Source organism: Equus asinus, chromosome 21 (genome assembly GCF_041296235.1).
Source record: "Equus asinus isolate D_3611 breed Donkey chromosome 21, EquAss-T2T_v2, whole genome shotgun sequence".
In the NCBI taxonomy this organism is placed as follows: Eukaryota; Metazoa; Chordata; class Mammalia; order Perissodactyla; family Equidae; genus Equus; species Equus asinus.
Genome location: NC_091810.1, coordinates 80,841,547 through 80,863,806, shown reverse-complemented (window position 1 = coordinate 80,863,806; position 22,260 = coordinate 80,841,547). Strand labels below are relative to the sequence as shown.

The following is a 22,260-nucleotide window of genomic DNA, read 5'->3' as shown; positions in this document are numbered from 1 at the left end:
TGCTTTATCTTTGGAAAAGAATATTCCTCACAGCTTTGCAGCCACTTTCAGTCCAGGCCTGTCTTTCCAACATTCAGAGTAGTGCGCAAACATTTCTCAAACAGAAAGTTTACTCCTGAGATGAGAATATCCTCCCACAGCAAAGGAGGCACGACATCAATTTACCATTTTCAAAGATAGATTAAGGGTTAAGAATAAAAACTATCAGACTCCCAAATCCATATATTTACTTTTTATTGAATTTGTTAATGTTACAGAGTTCTTGCACTGCCAAACCATGCCTGAGAATTCAAAGAAAGAAATGGTACAATGGACAGCCTCATCCACCCATCATACAGTATATTAAAACTTGATTCATGTGCATTTTGATAATTTCACAATCTTTTAAAAAGTTATAACAAGAGTTAGAATTTTAAATCTCCTGAAGGTCTTCAGATTTCTAGAACAGCATACCATTAAATAACAGTTCCACATATTCATCTCAGTTCATTCTTCAATAACACAACCCCTAACAAAATTTTGCTAGAAAAAATGCATACTTTTCTGGGGAAACATGTGGCTCAAGGTCCAAGAGATTATTTAAGATTTTGGTTTCCAAAGGAAGTCTTCAGTTTAACCAAGAATCTCTCGTCTTCTCGCTTCCTCGGCCAACCTCTCCTTGGCTGGCTCAGCTACTCACCCATGTCAGGAGGCAGCCATCCTCCTGCCACCTCAGAGAACACCAGCATGACTGCCCAGCGATGGTTGGCAGGTCCCGTCAGGAGAGACTGTGACCCTCCGAGGAGGCCGATTCCCCCATGGACACTTTCATCAGACTGAACTCCTACAGGAAAACGCTCCCCCAGCAGGAGAGTTTGACTCACCCATTCGCTTCACTCTCGCCAGTAGCAAGTCTGCAACTCCGGCATTTGGCAAAGGGATTTATTATAGAGAAACCCACACTCTGCACCAAGTGGTCACACACCACTGTGAAATATTTCTATCGAACCAAAGATACAAAACTAGCAAATTACCAGACTCTCTCATTAGATGGAAAGACTTTTCAGGAATCCTGGGTAGCTTCCTGCAGTCCCTTTCAAGGACTAAAAACTACTGGACAGTTTAAGCTGTAATCATTAAAAACAGAAGTGTACATGACCGGTCTCTTTGCCCGACTCTCCAAACGAACAACGTAAAGACACACCAGATGGCTGATAATAGAGTTAAGCTGGGACAATCACTGCATCTACAGAATGTCCAACACCTTAAAATTTGGGCACAAGTATCTGGAATTCTTGTCAAAGATCAGGCACGATCCCTGACACTTAAGTGGGGTTGAGGTTGCGATTCCGCACACGTTGCTCTGACTCTTTAAGGGCAGGTCAGCGAATCCCTCGGCCGGAGCGAAGCACACTGGTTCCGCTGCAGTCCACCTACCGTTCAGACCTGATCAGAGGAGGCCGTAGCAGCACCTGAAGGAGAGCCCCCTGCATCCACCCCTTTATAAAAAAGGCTATTTGGTTCCACTCTAGGGATTGGCAAATCCACGAGACATTTCCCAATTCTAATGCATATTTCAGGTTACTTACTTAACCAAGCAATATGCTCCGTCAAAGGACTCATTCCAAGTCAAAGCAAAAAAAGGCCTTCAAGTGGAACACAGAAAAAGCACTACCCAAATAAAAAATTACTAAAAGAAACAAGATTATTCCCTCCCCCACCCCCTTTCCTACTTGGTGGACCCAAGTTTGGTTGCATTTAATTTGTGGTTACCTCAGAATACAACTCAAAGTTTAAATTATAAATCACAGCCCTATACAGATTATCTGAACACATCAGTTCCTTTGAAAGCCGCATGTTCCGGAAGTCTAAGACAGCCACAGCCCAGACAGAGCGCTCCTGAAGGGTGGGGCACAGGACAGGTTAATTAAGGTCACTTAAATCTTCCTTTTACAGCAGATCAGAACCCCAATGGCTGACTTTCTGCAGGATTTCTGATAGGAATCCAGTAGAGCTGGTTTCAAGTTTCACATCGACACCTAACAGCTGTAACCTTCTCATCCAGAAGCTGTGATCCACGCGAAGTCCGCAACGAGTGCAGCAAATCTGAGGTAGTCAACCCTTATGAAGGCTCAGTATCTGAACACAAAAAGATTTCGAAATGACCACTGGCTGCAGCTTTTGTTTTTGTTTTGTATTTGCAGAGCAATTATGAAAGAACACTGCTGAATCTAGTTCACACATTTCTACAAGGAAAACCCCCCTAAATCCAACACACAGAGAGAGCGGGGAGCTTCCACAGCACAACGGGCCGGTCGCTTCTAGCGAGTGGTCTGCCTCGGGTGGAGATCCAGCAGAGACGGGCTGACGGAGGGCTGCTCCTGGCGTGAGCTGTGGTCTAGCTATCCTAGCGGGGTGAGCCAAGACCAGTCCTTAACTGGACTGTGCGCAGCTGCTCCTCTGACCTCCCAGCACAGCACACCGGTTGTCTAGCTGCAGTGTAGGGGCCTGGCTTCCTGAAACCTCATCCCTACGTCTAGTTCTGTGTCTGACTACTTCAAAGCTCTTCTGCATCCCTTTATCCCTAAGGGAAAAGAAATGTCATCAGTAAATATTTCCTCTTCACTAAGTTGTTCTGAAAATACTCGTCTGTGAATTTAAAAAAGAAAAAGTCATCCCTTAGAAGAATCTCAAGGGAGGGGACAGGAGGAGAAAACTGGTATATAAAATCTTAACCAGACCATTTTTAAGGCTTCAATTGAACAGAAAACACAGCATTCTTCACTGAAGCTCTACGGTCCTATTTTCTGTGGGAGCGAATCTGAATACTATGAATTGCAAACCTATTTTGGGACCAACTTGAAGACAGACACAAAGTTAGAAAGCCATCTAATGACATGGTGATTCCTTCTACTTTTTTGCAAATGATAGACAATGCATCTCTCTTTCTTTATGTGTTAAGTAAGGGCAACTATTTCCTCATTCAAGTAAAGTTCTATCCATTATTCAGTGATTTCTCCTCACTACTTTATGGGAGTGGATCACACAAAGACGAGTGGTGAGTCACGGCCCCCATTTTGTAGGACAGAGCAGAGGAACAAGTCCGAGTGGAGGTTTAAATTCAAACCAGTTGTGCTCTCAGAGGCAAAAAGGCTGGGATTTACTTTAAAAGCGACCCAAAAAAACAGTATTTCCATCTGATGTCATTTACATTCTTCCCATTTTATTTACTTTTAAAAATTCATGTCCCTAAGTAAGATGTGGATGTGCCATATGTGGTCATTTAACTCCAGGTAGCATTCATTTTAAGTACCTGCTGAAATAAGATTATTTTAATATTAGATTTATAAATGCCAGTATCTGTCACCTATTCACAGCAACTGGGAACACAATGAAACACTGCTCTTACTTTTCTAGTTTCTGTATAAGGAATATAAACCAGCAATAATGTACTTATAAAGAATTCTAACCGGATGAGACTTGTCATCACTACAGAACACAGCCCAGGGATGGGAGACTTTCGCAGACGAAGTCTGTCTTTGGCAGCCCCTCCCCTCGCCTCCTCCAGGGCCCACCCCCCCTTCCCCCATCCTGGGCACACAAGCCCCAGCCTAATTCTCAGCCGCCTTTCAGCTGCAGCCTGGGCTTTACCAAGGAGTAACCCCCACATCTCATCTCATCCCCTACAAGCGACTGAGCTCCAGAACAAAGCGCAGTCAGAGCGTAGTACTCACTTCCGGCTCTCTACGTGCTTGGCAGTGGACTGCAGGGATGGGAACTGCGTGTCGCTGTATATCTCTGGCGGTCCTTGTGGGGTTTTCCTTGTTGTGGTTAACCGGGCTCCGGGAGGCCTATACACACCACTAGTCATTGCCGGTTCGGGGGTTTCTGTAACTAACATTTCATAACAGTTTAGAAAAACTATTCAAATGCTTGCCATTTTAGTAAGTTATTCCTGCATTCCCGATCATGTAACAATTACAGAAAAAACCCAACACCTGCGTAAGAAGAGCCTCTAGACAACAGAACAAAGTGTATCTGAGGAAATGTCTGAAAATGGAAATATTCTACTTCTCCAGGGTACAGTAGTCTTCTCTTCCATGTACAATTTTAATCATTTATGCAAATGAGTTCGATAAGTCAATTTACTGCCAGTGGAAAAGGAATGTGCTGGCCCTGGAGACGCGCCTCCTCAGGGACTGCCTTTCAGAACATGACCACTTCAGTCCTCAGTTCACACATCAGTAAAGGTGGACAATCGCTTCTTTACCTGGTTGCTGGGTTAGTTAATAAGATGCCATGTGTAAAGAACTTATTTAAACACCCATGTCAGGTGTTTTTTAACTCTAAAGATGACTAATAAAAAAAAACAATAAACTACTAGACATCCTTAATTATTTCATTGTCTTACATACCATCAATGGATTTTAAGGTTCTTTCTCTTTTTATTTTCTTGTAAAACAGGGGAAAAAAATAAGCAGCTGAGGGCCCGGCGCGGTGGCACAGCGGTTAAATGTGCACATTCTGCATCGGCGGCCCAGGGTTCGCTGGTTTGGATCGCGGGTGCAGACATGGCACCACTTGGCACGCCATGCTGCGGTAGGCATCCCACATATAAAGTAGAGGAAGATGGGTACGGATGTTAGCTCAGGGCCAGCCTTCCTCAGCGAAAAGAGGAGGATTGGCAGCAGTTAGCTCAGAGCTAATCTTCCTCAAAAAAACAAAAAAGCAGCTGAGTAGCCCAACGTCGTCTTCATAGCTCACATTTTGGGGATAAAGCCTTCTCGCTTTTTCCTGTATCATTTTCCCCCCATCCTCAATATGGACTTAAGTGTCTTATACATGTTTTCCACTTATCAAAAACTTCATTTCATCATCTACATCATCAAATATTAGCTGAAATATAATGCAGCCATTTGAGTACTACTATGAAGGCTCTATCTTCTATATAGTTTTTAGTTATATGGGGGAAAGCTGGCATGTAACACGCATTCATTAGTTACTGAGCCCCTACTATGTGTCAGGTGCTGTTCTAAACTACACAGTGGGGATACAAACGTTAACAAAATGAAAACCCCTGTCTTCATGGACCATATATTCTGGCCACTAGCCACACATGGCCATTTAAAATGAAATAAAATTAAAAATTCAGTTCCTCGGTCACACTGGCCACATTTTAAGCACTCCATAGCCACATGTGGCCAGCGGCACCGCAGCGAACAGTGCTATTCCATCTCTGCAGAAAGCCCCGTCAGACAGTGCTAGTGCAGAGGAAGGAACAAAACATGCAAAAAGACGGGGGCCACACCAAAAGTTCACGTGGGGAAGGGCCTATAAAGGGAGCACAAAGTGAAGGGGCTGTGATTCTCAATGAGGGGGTCCAAGAGGGTCTTGGTAATGACGGAGAAACTGAGCAAAGGTCTGCAAGAAGGGAGGCAGCAAACACATCTGGAGTTGCAAACAAGCCAAGCTGGTCCGACAGCCGGTCTGCAAAGGGTGTTTCACTAGAGCACAGCTACACTCACTGGGGGTCCGCAACGTGGACGGCTGCTTCTGGGCTACAAGAGCAGAGCTGAGCACTGCTAACAGTCTGCGTCATCCTCAAAGCCTCAATTATTTACTATCTGGCTCTTTACGGAAAAAGCGCCTGCAGTAGCAGCGGGCCCGGTACAGTCAAGCAGCAGAGTGAGCCAGGATCAAATTAATAGAGAAACAAAGTCAGAAAGGGGATCATAAGGCAGCGTGTAAGGCCTGTGAGTCACTGAGAACTTCAGCTTCTCCTCTGACTGGAGGGGACGCTACTGGAGGTTTGTGGACAGCACAGGGACGTGCTCTGCCACCCTGGAAAAGATCACCACTCTGGCTGCTGGCTGTGCTGGGAACGGCGTCTATGTGGAGAAGCAGGCAGACCAGATAAGAAGCTACCTCAGTAATCCATGTAAAACAGGATGACAGTTCAAACCATGGTGGGAACAGTGGAACTGGTGAGAACTAGTCATATAAACAGTCTGAATTTATCTTGGAAATAAAACCAGAAAGAATTTACTGACAGATTAGATTTGGGTTTGGAGCCAGAGAAAGGTGTCAAAGACGACTCCAAGGTTTGCAGCCTAAGTGACTGAAACAATAACAGAGATGAGAAAGGCTGCGGGGGGTCGGGGGGGGGGGTGGGGGCACGACACAGGAGTCCAGTTTTGGAAATGCTGAGACTGCCATGCTGGGTAGGCAGTTAAGATACACGTCTGGCGTCCAGGGGGGATCTGAGCTGATGTCGTCAACTTAAGAGGTATTGGCTTTAGAGATTGCCAAACGAGTGAGGGTGCAAAGAAAAGACAGGCAAGGACTCAGTGCTGGGGCCAACTAGCACTGGGAGGCAGGGAAGAAGTACCAGCACGGGAGAATGAGAACCAACCAACAAGGTGGCAGGAGAATGCAGTGTTCCGATGCCAAGAGAGAGTGTGTATGAAAGGGGTGACCAACTGGGGCAAATGCTGCTGATGGGGCAAATCGGACGAGGACTGAGACGTGGGCAGTGGACTCAGCAACACAGAGGTCATTAGGGACCACAGGCTGATGCAGTTAAAAAACAGGTTAAATGGAAAAATGTATACGTAACGAAAGGATCCAAAAGTGCTGATATAAGTAGCTAACTGTGATCTCTAACAATAAGATTTGGGGTGATTTGTTATTCTTTATTTTATTCTGTATAAAATAACGGGTATACATTAAAGCAACGTTTCTCAAGCTTTTTTCATTATTGCCCTCCTAATGAGCCTTTTTAGACATTTTTTTCCTAACCCCCACCCCACTGCCCCAGAAAGGTTAACACCACAGACACACTGTACACCTGTTGACAGACTGGCCCTGTGCTGGGCCACAAAGCACTCTAAGAGCTAAGATTTCTACCCCTCAAAAACCATATTTTATCTTCTTGGGAGTAACAAAATCCATCCTTCTAAGAATTCATGTTTTAAGACAGAGTTAAATTGGGTATGGGAAAAAAAAAAGACAAACACAGGTGAAACCAGGTACCCAATATTCCTTAATCTGCCAAAAAGAGTAATAAATCCTTAAATAAATTCAGCAAGTTAGTATACATATAAATTTAAGCAGCCTATAGAAAAGCAATATATCTTAACTTCTAAATTCCTTCAGTTAGGGTGTGGAAAGTCTTTAAACAGACACATGCAAACCTCTCTCCCAGGAAGGTAAAAGAGCCCCACGTACCCCCACCACAAGCACGCATTTAGTCGCCAGCTGGTCACATACAAAATGATACACAAACATCTTCATGACAATAAAATACTAGCGTTACCAATTCCTGGAGCAGGAGGTGCTTGCACCGGAGCTGTTTTATTCCAGGGACCTGAAGATTTCTCTACACCACCTCCTCCACCTCCACCTTCTTCCCAGTTATCACCTGGATCTTCTCTCTTTTCATTATCCTCTTCTTCCTTTTCACTATTGGAAAAGCAAACAAACGATTTCAATTACAGAACCACCAGGAAAACTGTCAGTCCGAATCCTCAGTTCTATCAATGCCGGCCTGTGCAACTCTGGAGTCACTTAACCTCTTCAAAGCCCAAATGCCCCACTTGTTGAAGAGAGAGAGAAAGAGAAACGGGATTTTATACATTGGGACTTCCACTTGACTTCACGTGAAAGGATTTCATGCTGAAAAAGGTTTAGAAAACCACTCAGTCTCAGAGTCTCTACTTCCGTTTGTGGAAACCGCATACACTCAAGAACAGTTAGAAACATTTAACATACTGACGTGCCAGGCTCATGACAATCTGCGTGATTATTTATAGCAGCCCCAAGTAAGAGCAGGACCCCAGCTGCTGGCTCAAGCCACTGAGGGAGGGAAGAGAGGGCACTCTAACATGAAATGCAGAGAAAAGAGTGACTTCAAGGATTAAAAGTGTAATTACTAGATTTTTCTAGGACAAGAGTGTACAAACAGGCATTTATGGTAAGCATATTTTTAGTGATCAAATGAATGGTTTCTACAAGTTGTATAATTTCACATTTGCTAATCCTTAGTACATGTTACAAAATACTCTCAAAATTAGAATTCACCATTCCAACGGAGGAAACATCAGTGTTCAGTGTTTACATCAGCACTACAGATTTTATTAGAGTCTCTACTGTCTGACACACGGAATACAGAGAACTGGTCCCTAACACCAGATATGTGTCACTCATTTAATAAAGAAGAGACTACAACAACTCAGTCTTTGGCTTACTAGTGATTATAAACGCAAAAGAAATCCTCAGGGGTAACACACCATCCTAAGATTGCCTCCAGTGGTTTTTACGCCAATTTTTTATTTCTTTATTCTTAAATGGACTTGAGTCAGAAATCTGTAATTTCTCCAAGGTATCTCTGATTATTTCTCCTTTTGCTGGATTATTTATTACTATTTTATATCAACCTGACTGTTCTAAATCATCAAGTATATGTATCTTGTCTCTCTATCCTGCTGGCTTGCTGGCAGGGAGACTGACAAATCAAACTTCCTTCTGTAGCTCTTTGCCCTCGCTGCTGATGCACCTGACAGACCACCCACCTTTCCCATGAACTATTTTCCATGCCAACGGTGGTTTTTCCTAGGTCTTCAACTTGTCGGTCTCCTTCACCATTCCAACTACCCATTTCCCTTCTATTAAAAAAAACACATGGCTGTTGCCCACAGCTCTGTCCCTGGCCTGCCACTCTTTTAAGATATTTTCTCCTTCTGATAATCTGATCCATGATCATGGCCGTAATAATGAACAGATGACTCCCGCCTTGGGAACATCCCGACCTCTCTTGGCTTCTGCAAAAGGACATCTAAGGATGAATCCCCTCCGTTTCTATTAAAACAAGACAAGTCCTGACTACAAGACAAATTTCTTAAACAGCTAATGGTCTCCTTTAAAGACACTTGTAAAAAATTTCAAAGATAATGGTAGCATCATCTGAATTACCCACCAACCAGAGATGATTCTAGAATTCAGAGGCTTAGGGTGGCAGTCAGGAAGGGGAGAGGGGAACAAACATCTTCGATTTGCATTTATAGCAAGATTTTACTTAAGACTATAATTTGAGGAAAAAGGGATGGAGATCATGGCCAAGCCACTCCAGTTTTCCTTTTCCTTAACACGTAAGAGAATCCTATGCAGCTATTTAAAATGTTGTGTTAGGGAAAATAAAATAAAATGTGTTAGGCCTACACTAACATGGAGGTAGCATTCCTGCATATTAAACCAATAACTTACTAAAATAAAATCCATATATCTAATAAGTAGAAAGACATCTGGAATTATTTTTTAAATATTAAAAGAAGAAATGAGCGATTCTAAAGCCGTCCAGACTGGCTGGTTCAAGTCCTCCGGGCTCTACCGTTTACTAGCCAGGAGACTGTGAAGACAACACTTCACTTCGGCAGGCCTCAGTTTCCTCGTATGCAAAATGGGCATAACAGCCCCATTATGACGAGTGAGTGAGTGAACAGACACACAGTGCTGAGAACAGTGCGCAGCACACAGTAAGTGCTGGAAATGTTCACTCGTATGTGCTTTTTAATATTTGCTTGAATTTTCATACAAGCAGCACGTATACCATCTTTGTAATAGAAGGAAAAAAAAAACATGAAAGGGGCTGGCCCGGTTGCCTAGTGGTTAAGTTTGCAGGCTCTGCTTCGGCGGCCCGCGGTTCACAGGTTCGGATCTCAGGCACGGACCTACACACCACTCATGAGCCATGCTGTGATGGGCATCCCACATACAAAATAGAGGAAGACTGCCACAGATGTTAGCTCAGTGACAATCTTTCCCAAGCGAAAAGAGGAAGATTGGCAGCAGATGTTAGCTCAGCGCAAATCTTCCTCACAAAAAAACCCCAAAAACATGAAAACACATTCTTTTCAAATGAATTTTTAAAAATGGATACCAAACAGTAGGATTCTGTGTTCTAAAACCTGTAAGTGGAATGAACGACCAAGTAAGGATGTGGAGGTCATAATCTATCCAGGAGTCTAACTGTGGTATCCAAACATCAGAATTGTCCCAAAAGAATTTCAAAGTAACCCACAGGGGGCCGGCCCCATGGCCAAGTGGTTAAGTTCATGCACTCTGCTTCAGCGTCCCAGGGTTTTGCCGGTTTAGATTCTGGGTGTGGACATGGCACGGCTCATCAAGCCATGCTGAGGCGGTGGTCCCACATGCCACAACTAGAAGGACTCACAACTAAAAATACACAACTATGTACCGGGGAACTTTGGGGAGAAGAAGGGAAAATAAGAAAATCCTCTGGTAACCCCCATCTGAAGCCAGGCCAGCGTACTCACACTCTAATGTAATTTGCTTGGTTCACAAGTACAAGCATGAGGGTTATTCACAGAGCTACAAGTGACTAGTTAGTAATGTCCCAGCATCCCAATCCTAGCAGACAGGGAGGGAAGACCCCCCACAAGGAGTTCAGTGCCTTTGTGGCACTTTCACACTCTTAGCCACCTGAGCTGTGATGGCTTCCAGTCGGTCATTTACACTTTGAAATGGTTAACTCAGCAATGCACTGGATCACAACTGTTCAAATATATATATTGGACTCTAAAAATAGCTTTCCCCTCAAATTACTTTAACATTTTATGATTAATATATCTAAACTCCAGAATTATCAGCCTGCAATAAACTGAAAACTAAAAAATGTTAACATTGATTCTCCCTAAGCAGAAGGGATTATGGATAATTCTTACAAATTTCTCTATGCTGTTATACTTTTCCAAGGTTCTTTAAAAAAAAGCATACTGGTATCCTAATTCACAAAAAAATCTTACAGAAAAACTCCAACTTAGTCTCAGAATACTTAGTTTCATGTAAAAGAAGATTCCTTTGCTGTCTAGTGTTCACCACCTCTTCACCCCCAGAGATAAGTGAAAAAAATGAATAAAATAATCACAAATCTAAAAAAGACTTCGATTATAAACTATTACTAAAAAGTAAGAGTGATTTCTTTAATTAGAGGGATTGTATATCTACAACAGGCACAAAAAGACAACTTATTTGGCTTCTTAAGATTCTGAAACATTAGCTAATCTAAACATTAGAAATTGTCTAGTCAAGACCCTTCATCAGCAGGAACTAAGGCCCAGAGATGCTAAGAGCCTTGCCAAAATGCCACAGTACTAAGGGCAGGGTAGACATGATTTAAACATCCTATTAATTTTTCATATTTACATATTTCAGAAAATGTCAAATTTCCAAATGCCAAAGCCAGAACAAGAATCATGTTGCAAAGAATTACTTCCACATAAGACAACTGGGCTAAAATTCAGTGTTTGACCCAAACATAATACATAGCTTCTCATCAGCTAATTGGATGTTTTTAAACACTACAATGCTACTGGAAATTCATTATCACAACTATAATCTACTGTCTTAAGTATGCATAAGCCTGTGAGGCACCATTGGTGGGGTAAGGCAAATGACGATGCTGGGAAAGGAGTATTTACTGCACACCAACTACTCCAGGCAGCGCTCTACCGACCCTACAAAGTTAAACCTCGCAGTAACACTAAGGCAGGGAGAAGACCCACTGTGCACACGAGGAAACCGACACTCGAGCACCTTCCTCAGGGCTACAAAGTAGCAGAGCCAAGTCAGTGGGACTCCAGAGCCCATGCTCTTTCAGGCTGCCTCATTTCATTTCATCCTCTTTACAGCTCTAAGATATGACACAGAAATTTTCTCTATTTTGAGGTTTGAATAATCCACTTTCTTTAGTAAGGCTGATCAGGATTACGTATCCTGCAGCAGTATACTATTTATAAAGAACAGAATGTTCCTACCTCCCTATCTCAAGGGACATTACATGAGAATGTATGCATCCTAACCCCCCTTCCCCAACACCAGGGGGGAAGCAGCTAAAACAAAACCCAGACTTTACTGCGCTTCTGCTGGAATGCTGGGCATCTCCACTGGTTTGACCCTATTATCCAACCACTGTTAAAAGCAGTAAAATCGGGAGACAGAAACGGCCTGGTGAGCTATGCCTGGCAGCTTACAATGTCACTGCACCGCATCCAAGAACTCTTTCTTGACCCCTTCATGGGAGACTAAGGGTCTCTCCTGTGCCCACAGCACCCTGCACACAACCTAAACGGTCACCGGTACTTACCAGAGCCCGAGGTATTTTTACAACCCCAGGCCCAGCACAACGCCTGGCACAGCCTGGCACACAGCAGTAACACAAATATTTGCTATAATGAACCCAACATGAAAGCAGGAGTAATTTCTTCTCTTCAAAGGACAACCTAATCAGCTCTACCTAATGGGTTAAAGGTCTGGATTTAAGAAGGTTCCTAGAAAACCACCAGGCTCCAGGAACTCAACTCTTTATTGAAACATGACAAATCCTCAAATTCAGTAACCTCAAGTATTAAACAAAATCCTTCCTTCTCCCCAAAACCCATTTTAAAGACGGGAGAGGCAAGCCACAGGTCCTACAATCAAGCAATAATCTAAGCTCAAGTGTTAGGCTCCTCTTTTATCTCCATCCCAAGGGCTTCCCTCTCAAGAACTTGTCTATAAATAATGACATGACCTGCAATAAGATCTATGAACTTACACACAAAACTTGACACGTGCCCTGAGATTACTCTTGGTACTTAAATCTTCAGCTAGTTGGTAAGTCTCAGAGAGGACATTAATATAGCATGTTTGCTGCTGCTGAGACTTTTCCCTTTCCAATGTACACTTACCTTGGATAAAGGTCCAGCATGTTAACACTCTGTGAGGATCAATGTCAAGACCTTTAAGACTGTATGCAGTATCTGCAGCTAACTGACGAGAAAGCAAATATGGCCAGAATGATTGGCAGAGCTAAGCCAAGAGTATATGGGTACTTATTTTACTACTGCAACTTTTCTGAGGTTCGTAATTTTTCACAGCAAAAAGTTGGGAGAAAAAAATTTAAGACTATAGGCTGAGAATTTCAAGATACTTTAAGTCAACTTCTAGAGTTTCATTTTCCCTTGTCCCATACTGACATAGCAAGGCTGCCTCTTTCTCAGACAGAAAAGATAGGTTAAAAGCATAAAGAATCTCCACCTCCAATCCCATAGAAAAGAGAAAATCTCATTTCTTTTCCATTCTAAGTGCTTTTGCCCAAAAGTTAAAACCTAGCCACAGAAGACAATCATTTGAGATCGCTAGCAACGTTTAACACACTAAAAGAAGGATTTTTGTTTGTATGGTTATAGTAATGCCAACCTGAACGTGTCATTTTCTCCTACTGTGTCCACAGTGAACTGACTCACCAGGGTCTGACTTTAATCGTGATAATCTTATGTGCCTCCTCCACTCCCTCCCCTCAAACTTGGTGTTACAAATCAGGTGCTTCATGGTTAAACTGCAGAGAAACTCCCAAGAGTAAGTCATTCTGATTTATCCACTGAATTGAGAAGATAAGATTAATGTTAACCAATTGGGTATTTTACAAAAGGTCCTGTTCAAAATTCTCCCCACCCTGAGTAGTTGTCTCAAGTTGATAGACAAGAACCAACATTCAAAAGTCAAGTGACTTGGCCAAGGTCACACATAGGCAGCAAGGCTAAATGCAAACCCAGGTCTGTCTCTCCCCAAAGGTCGCATTTTTGCTACTTCATCAACTCCATCCCATTTATGTGAGTGGCTGACTTCCCACTCCTATGGACAAACATGTCCTTCCCTGGGCTATTCAGTATATCAAGTGAAAGTTTTAGCCATTAGTATTAAAGCTCAGATGGCTTCTCACTCTCAAGCCTTTCCTGAAGCTGTCAGATTCCCCTTTAACGAATGATTTATGAAGGCAACGGAAACAGGGACCCCAGACTTCACAGTGACTGAGGACCCACAAAAGCAGCTTCCACGAGAACGTGTGTTTTTCAGTTAGCAGATTAGAAGACGACATCTGGACGGCCACCCAGGGGCAGTGATTAGATGATAGCAAATCACTGAGAAATGAGAAAACACGATATAAAACTGCTAAAAAGCAGCACCTAAATGCTCATACAAGCTGAGATTTACTCATACCCCTGGCAAAGGTGAAGGACGTAAGTTATTTAAGAAACTTTTCACCGTCTCAGGACCAGCCAAAAAAGACTAACATAACCTTGAATATGGACATAGGAGATACTGTATATTGAATCACAGAAAAATAGGAACAGCTTAAACATCCTCCATAACATAAAATCCATTTCTAGCATCCAGTGAACCTGAAACCTCCCCTCCCCTTGGAAAGTGCTACTCTTGCTCAGTAAGTTCAACGTGACCAAACGCTAGCCCTCCTGTCATGCAAGTCTTCAAGAATCCGCAGTCAGGAAGACTCTGGGGCCTGCAGTCAGGAAGGGCAGACCAAGAGCCTCATTCTACAACACCGCGGCCAAACGACACACAGACACGCCCACAACTCCAAAAGATTCAGAACCTCATCCCCTCCTCCCCACTTTTACACTCAAAGCCCAGAAAAAAGAAAATAGGGATATTTTCTAAACCACACCTCTTCAAAAACACCTAACACAGTAAGAAGCCAAGAAGTGGCTGGGAATAAAACTCCAGTCCAATCACTTCCACTCAACACCACTACAAAGGAATCTCAAGGGTGGAGAAAGCACATTTCCTAAGGTGCTCACCATTAGTCAGGTTTCACTTTGGATAAGCTCATGAAACGATGTCAAATAACCTAGGACATTAACGCCTAGCTGTGATAACTATTCAACAAATGTCAAAAATATAAGCCAAGGTTTCTGAGTAAGTTATTTAAGGCCATAAGCATTACCACCTAGAGAGGTCAAAGACAGTATTTTGTCAAGGAAACTTATTTCCTCCACTGTGCCATATGGTCCAAATTGCAAGCTTCAACCCAGAGGCGGTTCACCAGGATCATTTCTTTCTTTAAACTGGGAAGAGAGAGTTTTTAACCTTAAACTTGTTTTTTCTAACTTATGAGCCCCCAATAAAAATGACATTTACCTACACGAATCTAAAACTGACTGCCATAGATTAGACTTGATAAAATATACTCTTAATTTCAAGTCCTCTAAACCAACCAATCCAATTTTTAAAAATTACTGTTTTCTTGAACTTTAAAAATAACATGCTTAGACTATGATTCCATTCTTATAAAATTTTAGGGAAAATAGACCTATAGTGTTAGGATAGTGGCGATCCCTGGGGGTGAAGGCATTAATTACAAGGGGTTAGGAGAGGGGTTTTCTGCTCTACCAGTAACGTTCAGTTTTTCCACAACGGTGCAGATTACACAGGTCGGTTTCACAACGTGAATATGTAAAAATCTGTACTTCTCTAAGTATGCTTCAATTACAAAAATATATATTAACTTGCTTACCGGAGAGGATGTGGAAACCATCCCCACTATTTTCGAAACAAAAAGAAAAACTAAGTTCAACCCCCCTACATTAAAAGTGAAAATTTTGAAACCACAAAATCCATTTTAGCTGCCTCCAATGAAAAGACCTAACCAGGAGTCGAAGTAGGCAAGCTCTCACAGGGTTTTGGAGCTGACAGCTAATTCCCTCAGCATGTAGAAGGACTGCCATGGGAGAGAGGGGAGGGAGAGACACAACGCAGTAAAGCCCTAATAAACATATCTAAAGCATGATGATGTTCTGGTGCTAACAAAAACCCAAAGACACAACACGTATCCTACGCATTATCTTAAGACTTCTGTAACCAGACCATACCTTATTTGCATTGCCTGAACTCTGAGGCCGCTGTAATCAACCTCTTTTTGCTCAAATTCTTTCCACTCATCTTCATCCTGTAAAAACACACACCATTTGATCAATTAAAAGTTATTTGTAAAACCACAACTAAGGCAAATATGAGACTACGAAAAGGAGATCAAGCGGCTGGAGTTTCAAGTATGGACTCGTTTTCCGGCCAAAGCCCTTGCTTGATCCCGAGGCCAACTAGGCTGGAGGACAAACGTGCCCAGCGGTCAAACACTGTTACTTCCAGCGGGTTCCTCCATAAGAGCTGCTACTTTGAAAGCAACTATGAAGAACCGAAAGAACAGGTCCATAGCAACTCCACAACTAAATATGCACCTCCAGGTCGCCACGAGACTCTCCCTTTTCAGGGCTTAGGGCCCAGGTCACGCCAATTAGAACGACCACAAACGCGATCCTTAGAACACTCAGCTCAGACTACCGGGCTCAAGTCGGAAAACGGAATTACTCAGAGCAGACGTCACCCGACAGACGCCGCTTCGCGCTGGGCACCCCTCTCCCCCGCGGGTGCCGCCGCCTCGCTCCCGGCTCCGCCGCGCCACGCGGGGCGAAGGGGCGGGGCGGGAGGCTGAGGGCTGCCGCGGCCCCGTGCGAGCCGGCCCGACGTGGGGAGCCCACGTCACGTGGCCAGCCTCCGCGCCCGCCCGCCGCCCGCCCCTCCCGGCCGCCTCCCCGGGCCGCGGGCGCGCGGCCCGCGCCCCGAGTCCCGGCCTCCCCGGCCCCTCACCTTCGACACGGCCTTGGTGGCGGCCCCGGAGCCCGCGGCCCCCGGGCCCGCAGTGCCGCCGTCGCCCGGCCGGGCCCCCGCGCCCGCCCCGCCGCCCGCCGCGCCCGCGGCTCCGCTGCTCCCGCCGGCGCCGCCCGCCGCGCCCGCGGCGCTCGCCGCCCGGCTGCTCCGCTCCTTCTTCTTTTTCTTGTCCCGCTTGGCGAAGAAGTTGTCCAGGCTCCGCTCCTCCGTCTCGGCCATGGCCGCGGCCTCCTCGGCCGGGATGGGTGGGGCCGGCGGCGGGCACGGCCCGCGGGGCTCGGGGCTCGGGGCTCGGGGTCGAGGCGGGCGCTGCGCTCACGCTCCCGGGCGCGGCGCCGCCTCCGCCCCGCGGGGTCGCCGAGGCGAGCGCGGCTGGGCGGGCGGCTCCCCCCGCGTGCCGGCGGGCGGTGGTACGGTTCGCCGCGGGACTCGCGCGACGCGGCTGCCGCCCGACCCGCCGGAGCTGCCGCTGTCGCCGCGCCCGCGGTGCAGGATCCCGCCCGCTCCGCAGCCGGAGGGGAAGACGGACGCGCGGGCCGGAGGCTCCTGCGACAGTGCTCGGCTAGCGGCGGCGCGTGCAGAAGGGAGGCGCGCGCGCGCAGGCCCGGCGAGGAGGGAGAGGAGGAGGGAGAGGAGGAGGGAGGGGAAGGAGGGGGAGGAGGGAGGGCGGGCCACCGAGAGAGAGGCAGCGCCCGCGCCGGCGCACTTAGCTCCGCCCGCCGCTGGGGAGCGCGGAGGGGAGGGCGGTGGGAGGAGACGGAGGCCGAGCTGGCAAAGGGGCCAATCAGGTACCAGGACGAAGCGCTGAGGCGACAATCCCTCCCTCAGACGGGGCGGGGCCGTGGCGTGGGGGCGGGGAAAGGAGGGTGTATGCTAAATAAGTGACGCTCCTGTTGAGCCCTGCCTTCCGATTGGCCGAGGGTTTAGCCTTGAGGGCGGGCATTTAGAGGACTGGTTGGTGACTTGGCTAGAGAGGTGTGGTCCAAGGGGTGAGTGGGTGCTGTCTGGGCGCATGCGTAGGGTACACGTGTGTCTGCTCTCCCAGAGCGAACTGGTGGCCTTGTGATCCTTTGAACTTTAGCGAAACGGAAAGGAATAGCGTTAACCTAGCTACGTTAAAGATGGGACCTCCCCCTCTGCTGGCCTCTGTACTTGCACCCTCTGCGGTCTGGCAACTATTAATTTTCATCTTACGGGATGATCATTATGAAAGTGAGAGAAGTCGTGGGCTTGAAGTTTAGGTCTCCTTTACCAAGAGATCTTTAATAAGAGAGTAGGTAGATAAAAGGGGGTTAATTTTGTCTGAACGCCGCCTTCTACTAGATATGTCTAATAAGACCAAGCTAAATAATTCTAACCCTCAAGCTCCTGATCTGTAAAGTAGGGATGTTAGCTCTCACTAGGTACCTGGGGAAAGAGTACCTTTTGGCTGCCCAGCACAGTGCTCAACACGTTAGATGACAGATAAATGGTTTTTTAATACATTTAAATAGTGCACCCTGCCTTGGCTTGAGTCTGGACGATGACTGCAATTTCTCCTTACCTTTTATCCCTGATAAAAGGAAGGGAATGGTATATCATAGGGGCGGGGGATAAAATGCTGGTGTTAAACTGGCTTTACCATTTAAGTACCCTATAGGCCTTGAGAATGAAATGAATCCTTGCATATGAAAAAAGTGGTCTAATGTAAGGTATTAAACTTTCCACTTCCTCATTGTAAGGACAGAGAACTGTCACAACCACCGAGGAAATGACTCAGACATATGTTAGTAGCCTCATGGAGCAGATAGAGCGGAGTCAGTAAATGGAGGCTCTCCTTTGTCTCTTGCTTTACAGTTTCCCCAGTAAAGGTAGTCCTCTCCCCTCCCCTACCTCCACTACCTTTAAAGAACTTAGGCCAGGATGTATCAAAGAAGCATATCAAGGACCTAGCCTTGGCCAACAACAAGCTTACGTATTATTCCCCAAACATAAACTGCCCCCAACCATCATGGACGGGCCCGAGGTAACTTCCTTCTGTGATGTCCCTTTATCTTCCTGTGATGTAGGCCAAGTTCAGTACTGGCCCCCACCCCCAGCTTCCTTAACATCTGTGATCAAATTTCTTTTTCTTCCTTTCTTTCCCTCCCTTCCTTCTTTTGTTCGTTCGTTCTTCGTCTATGAAGCACCTATTTAGCTATATTTAAGGCAATGTGCCTTATTCTAGGTTGAGTAATTCGTCATTCCTGCGTTCAACTCCCTTATAATCTAGAAGAAAAGATCTAGACATGAATAACTGGAGTTCAGTCCTGCCTTTCTTAGGTCCCCATCAATATATCAGTGTCTTGAAGGAATTAATGACTTGGGAAAATGCAGAGAAGGAAGAGCAGCTGAGGATTGACCCAGCAAAATTCCCCTCTAGATTTTTCAGTGTGACTGATGGCACACTCCCAGAACTTGATTAGATGTAAGAAATTCAGGTCAGGCCAGTAGAGAGACCAGCATCTTTGTGGTTATGTCTTTGTCTGTAGTTAATTCTCTTCTCCATGAAGCTGGTCCCTTCCTTTTTGAATCCCTCTCCCTGAAACCCGCAGCACATATTCTCACCTGTTCTTCCTCTTAAATCTCCCCTGCTACCCTCCTCCAGACCGGTTACACAGAGCCTTGAATCCTGCCATCACCACTGCCCTCGTCATCACCGGCCCGCATCTTGAAGCATCCTCCAGCTCTCTCTTGATGAAAGTGTCTCCCCTCCACCTTCCAACGTTTGAACCTTCCCCATCTTTACAGTGAAACAGGCCTTCACTTGTCCCTGCTACACGGAAAGTTGAATAGTGGTGAGGCCTCAGACCCTTCCCAGGCATCTCAGCACATCTTCTAAGGATCCTAAATCTGTCCGCGCAAGGAAATTTCTTTTTCAGTCCTCTGAAGTGGTACAATCCAAAGGACATCATTTATCTCCTTTGACAAGGCCCACTGAGCTCCAATATTCCATGAACTCAAGAGCTGGCAAAGGGCAGCTGGGCCCAGCCCCATTGTCCCTGGGTTCTTTTTTGCTGAGCTCTTTGTTCCAAGTTCCATTCTGCTACCTAGGCTGGAAATTCCACACATGCTCAGCTCAAAGGAATGCAGCTCACACTGGCCAGAGCCCTTGCCAGGAAATGGGGAGCAAACTTTTCATTTGTGGCTTCTTGTCTTTTGTGGCTTCCTCCCTCACATCTGTGAGGCAGACTATGCCACTGCCTGAGCTAGTCCACCAACCTCTTCTAATTGGGGAGCAACTACTCTCAGGTCACCTCTCTGGGAAGCCCCTGTTGCCTTCTTCAGGCAGCCTGGTTCCTGACCTTTAAAGATCCAAAGATCTTTCTTCTGGTATGGTATTTGATGGCTTCCTGGTATTTTCTTGATTTGTTTGTTGTTTAACCATACTCATTCATTCCCTTATTCATTTATATAAAACATTTATTTAATGAGCACCTACTGTATGCCAGGTCCTATGATGGGAGTCAAGGATTACAAAGTCAGATATAGGCTCTACCCTCACAGAGCTTACTGTATGGGGGTAAGCTGGTAGCCAGAAGCAGACACACAAGTATACATACGATTATAGCACACTCCAAAGCCGTGCAGCTAGGAATGGTGTTGGGCAGACAGCCTACATCACGCAGGCATTTGACTGATGTTTGTAATATGTCAAATGTCTCCATTAGTCCCCAGTTTTCTACATTAACAGAGGAATGCACAAACCGTCAACTCTCTAAAAGTGTTCCTCAAAATTGTTCCTCGTTGGCTTCAGAACACATACTCTGTCACATATAACAAAGAATTCGACCTTCTCTCTCAACCTCAAGTCCCTCCTCATCCCTGACATTAAGGCCTTAGTTAGAGGATGAATGGACAGCAACAGGAATGAGGCCCCAGACCAGTGGCTACCCAAAAAAGCCTGTTTCCAGAAAGAGGTAAAGGGCTTCCATTTATGACGGCCAGCCCCCCCCCCCCCCGCCCCCAGGCACAAACACATGCACCTACCACCAAGGCTTGCAAAAGGGAGTTGGAATTGTTAAGCCCACCCCTAATGGATCTGGACTGCTGTTACTTGAACCACATGAAGTTGCTTCTTTTTGTGTGTGTGAGGAAGATTAGCCCTGAGCTAACATCAGCTGCCAATCCTCCTCTTTTTTTGCTGAGGAAGACTGGCCCTGAGCTAACATCCATGCCCATCTTCCTCCACTTTGTATGTGGGACGCCTACCACAGCATGGCTTTTGCCAACCAGTGCTGTGTCTGCACCCGAGATCTGAACCGGAGAACCCCAGGCCACCAAAGCGGAACACGCACACTTAACCGCTGCACCACTGGCTGGCCCTGAAGTTGCTTCTATTTGACTGTTTTTGATTTACCAAAACAGCAGTTTCCTCAACCTAATATATCTGAGAATAAACAAAAAAGTTTTTTAAGTGAATGAAGAGCTGGGGAACGACCAACCTCCCCATCAAGGCGACCTCCCTAATGGAATCTCAGGGAGGCAGGGCTGGAATGTGATGCTAATTGAATGATCTGCTCGGCAACCTAATCAAGTACATTGTTTGGAGAATGCATGAAACAACGATTAGGGATGAGGCTGGAGAATAGAAAGAGGAAGGAAAAAGAAGCAGGGTAAAGCCAAGAGGCCCAAAGTTGGCACTTACCCACCAGTGTCCAGGAGGAAAGCAACTCGAAATTGGAGCTCACACAGAGGTGCCCTGCTGTGAGGCAGAGCTGACTAAGTCCCACCCTGACTTGGATGAATTCTGCCTCCCTTAACTCCTGGGATACACTCACCAACCAGCCCACTGATGACTGATTTGGCTCCTTGGGATTGCTGATATTGGGAAAAGGATACCCCAGTTGAGGGAGGAACATTCCAATTATTGAAGAACCAACACTGTTAATGAACACATGGGTATCTGGTTATACACTTCAGCTTCTTACGAGTTGGATTGATGGGAGCCAGTCTCCTCTAAGCAGATGAACTTCAGGACGTTGATTTGGCTGTGAAACAGGTTCAGCTCTGTGGTAAATTCATCAAGGTGAAACTACCCCGGGTGGCCTCTTTGGGAGCCAGTCAGATGACTCGGGCACAAAGCAAGACCTTCTGACTCAATCATTTTGATCACAGAGTGCAGGGGATATAATTATGTTGGCAAGGCACGATTATCCTGTCCCTGACCCTGGCTCCACTCCTAATCCCACTTCATGACCCAACGAATAGATGTGAAATTATCCGGCATTTTCTGCTTTTGACTCAGAGCCACCCCAGTGCTGGTTACCAGGTCAGTAGGTCAATGGTATGGTCATCCCGCCTGGGCTAAAAAAGCAGGGTGAAATACAGGATTGCAGAGAGATCTTCTCTATGCCGAGGGCAGTCCTTTACTTTCTCTCCGGTACCCTGCTCTCTGCTTCATGGTTAAGTGTGTGCTTTCTAGAGTCAGACCTGGGTTCGAATCACAGCCTTGCCTCTTCCTAGCAAGTCCCTTAACTTCTCTGCACCACAGGTGTCTTCATCTGTACAGTGGGGATGATAAACACACTTGCCTTGCAGAGTCGTGAGGACTCAAAGAGGGGATGGACTGACGACTACTCAGCTCAGTGTCCGGCAAATAGTCAACTCGATTAATGTTAGGCATTATTATTAATAGTGTTAATGTTATTACCAAGGCGTGTATCATGAATTACAGGTCCAGGGGAGTTTTAGATGGCTGTTCCTTTCATCTCTCCCCTCGGACCCTGCTGCGGGTTGGTT

The 22,260-nt window shown here is 45.7% G+C and overlaps 1 protein-coding gene across 13 annotated transcripts; it reads right to left on the bottom strand.

The window, feature by feature from the left end:
• Positions 1–217: 217 nt before the first annotated feature.
• Positions 218–16,865, bottom strand: CDV3 (CDV3 homolog). 13 transcript variants are annotated; one of them, XM_044754472.2, is made up of 5 exons: positions 16,480–16,865; positions 15,705–15,781; positions 7,295–7,440; positions 3,714–3,873; positions 218–3,295 (listed from the first exon to the last, which is right to left on the bottom strand). In XM_044754472.2, the coding sequence occupies exons 1-5, from the start codon at positions 16,717–16,719 to the stop codon at positions 3,280–3,282; spliced, it is 639 nt and encodes a 212-aa protein (XP_044610407.2). In that variant the 5' UTR covers positions 16,720–16,865; the 3' UTR covers positions 218–3,279. The 13 variants fall into 13 exon arrangements, with proteins under 13 accessions (XP_044610407.2, XP_044610408.2, XP_044610406.2 ...); XM_044754473.2 differs by having other exon boundaries at positions 218–3,292; XM_044754471.2 differs by having other exon boundaries at positions 218–2,563.
• Between the last annotated feature and the right edge of the window lie 5,395 nt (positions 16,866–22,260).

Coding starts and splice junctions, on each gene's coding strand:
- CDV3 (XM_044754471.2), bottom strand. CDS start 16,719: ATGGCCGAGACGGAGGAGCGGAGCCTGGACAACTTCTTCGCCAAGCGG. Junction 7,441..15,704: donor GTTCAGGCAATGCAAATAAG/GTATGGTCTGGT, acceptor CTTTTCCAATAG/TGAAAAGGAAGAAGAGGATA. Junction 3,874..7,294: donor ACCTCCTGCTCCAGGAATTG/GTAACGCTAGTA, acceptor ATGAAATGTTAG/TTACAGAAACCCCCGAACCG.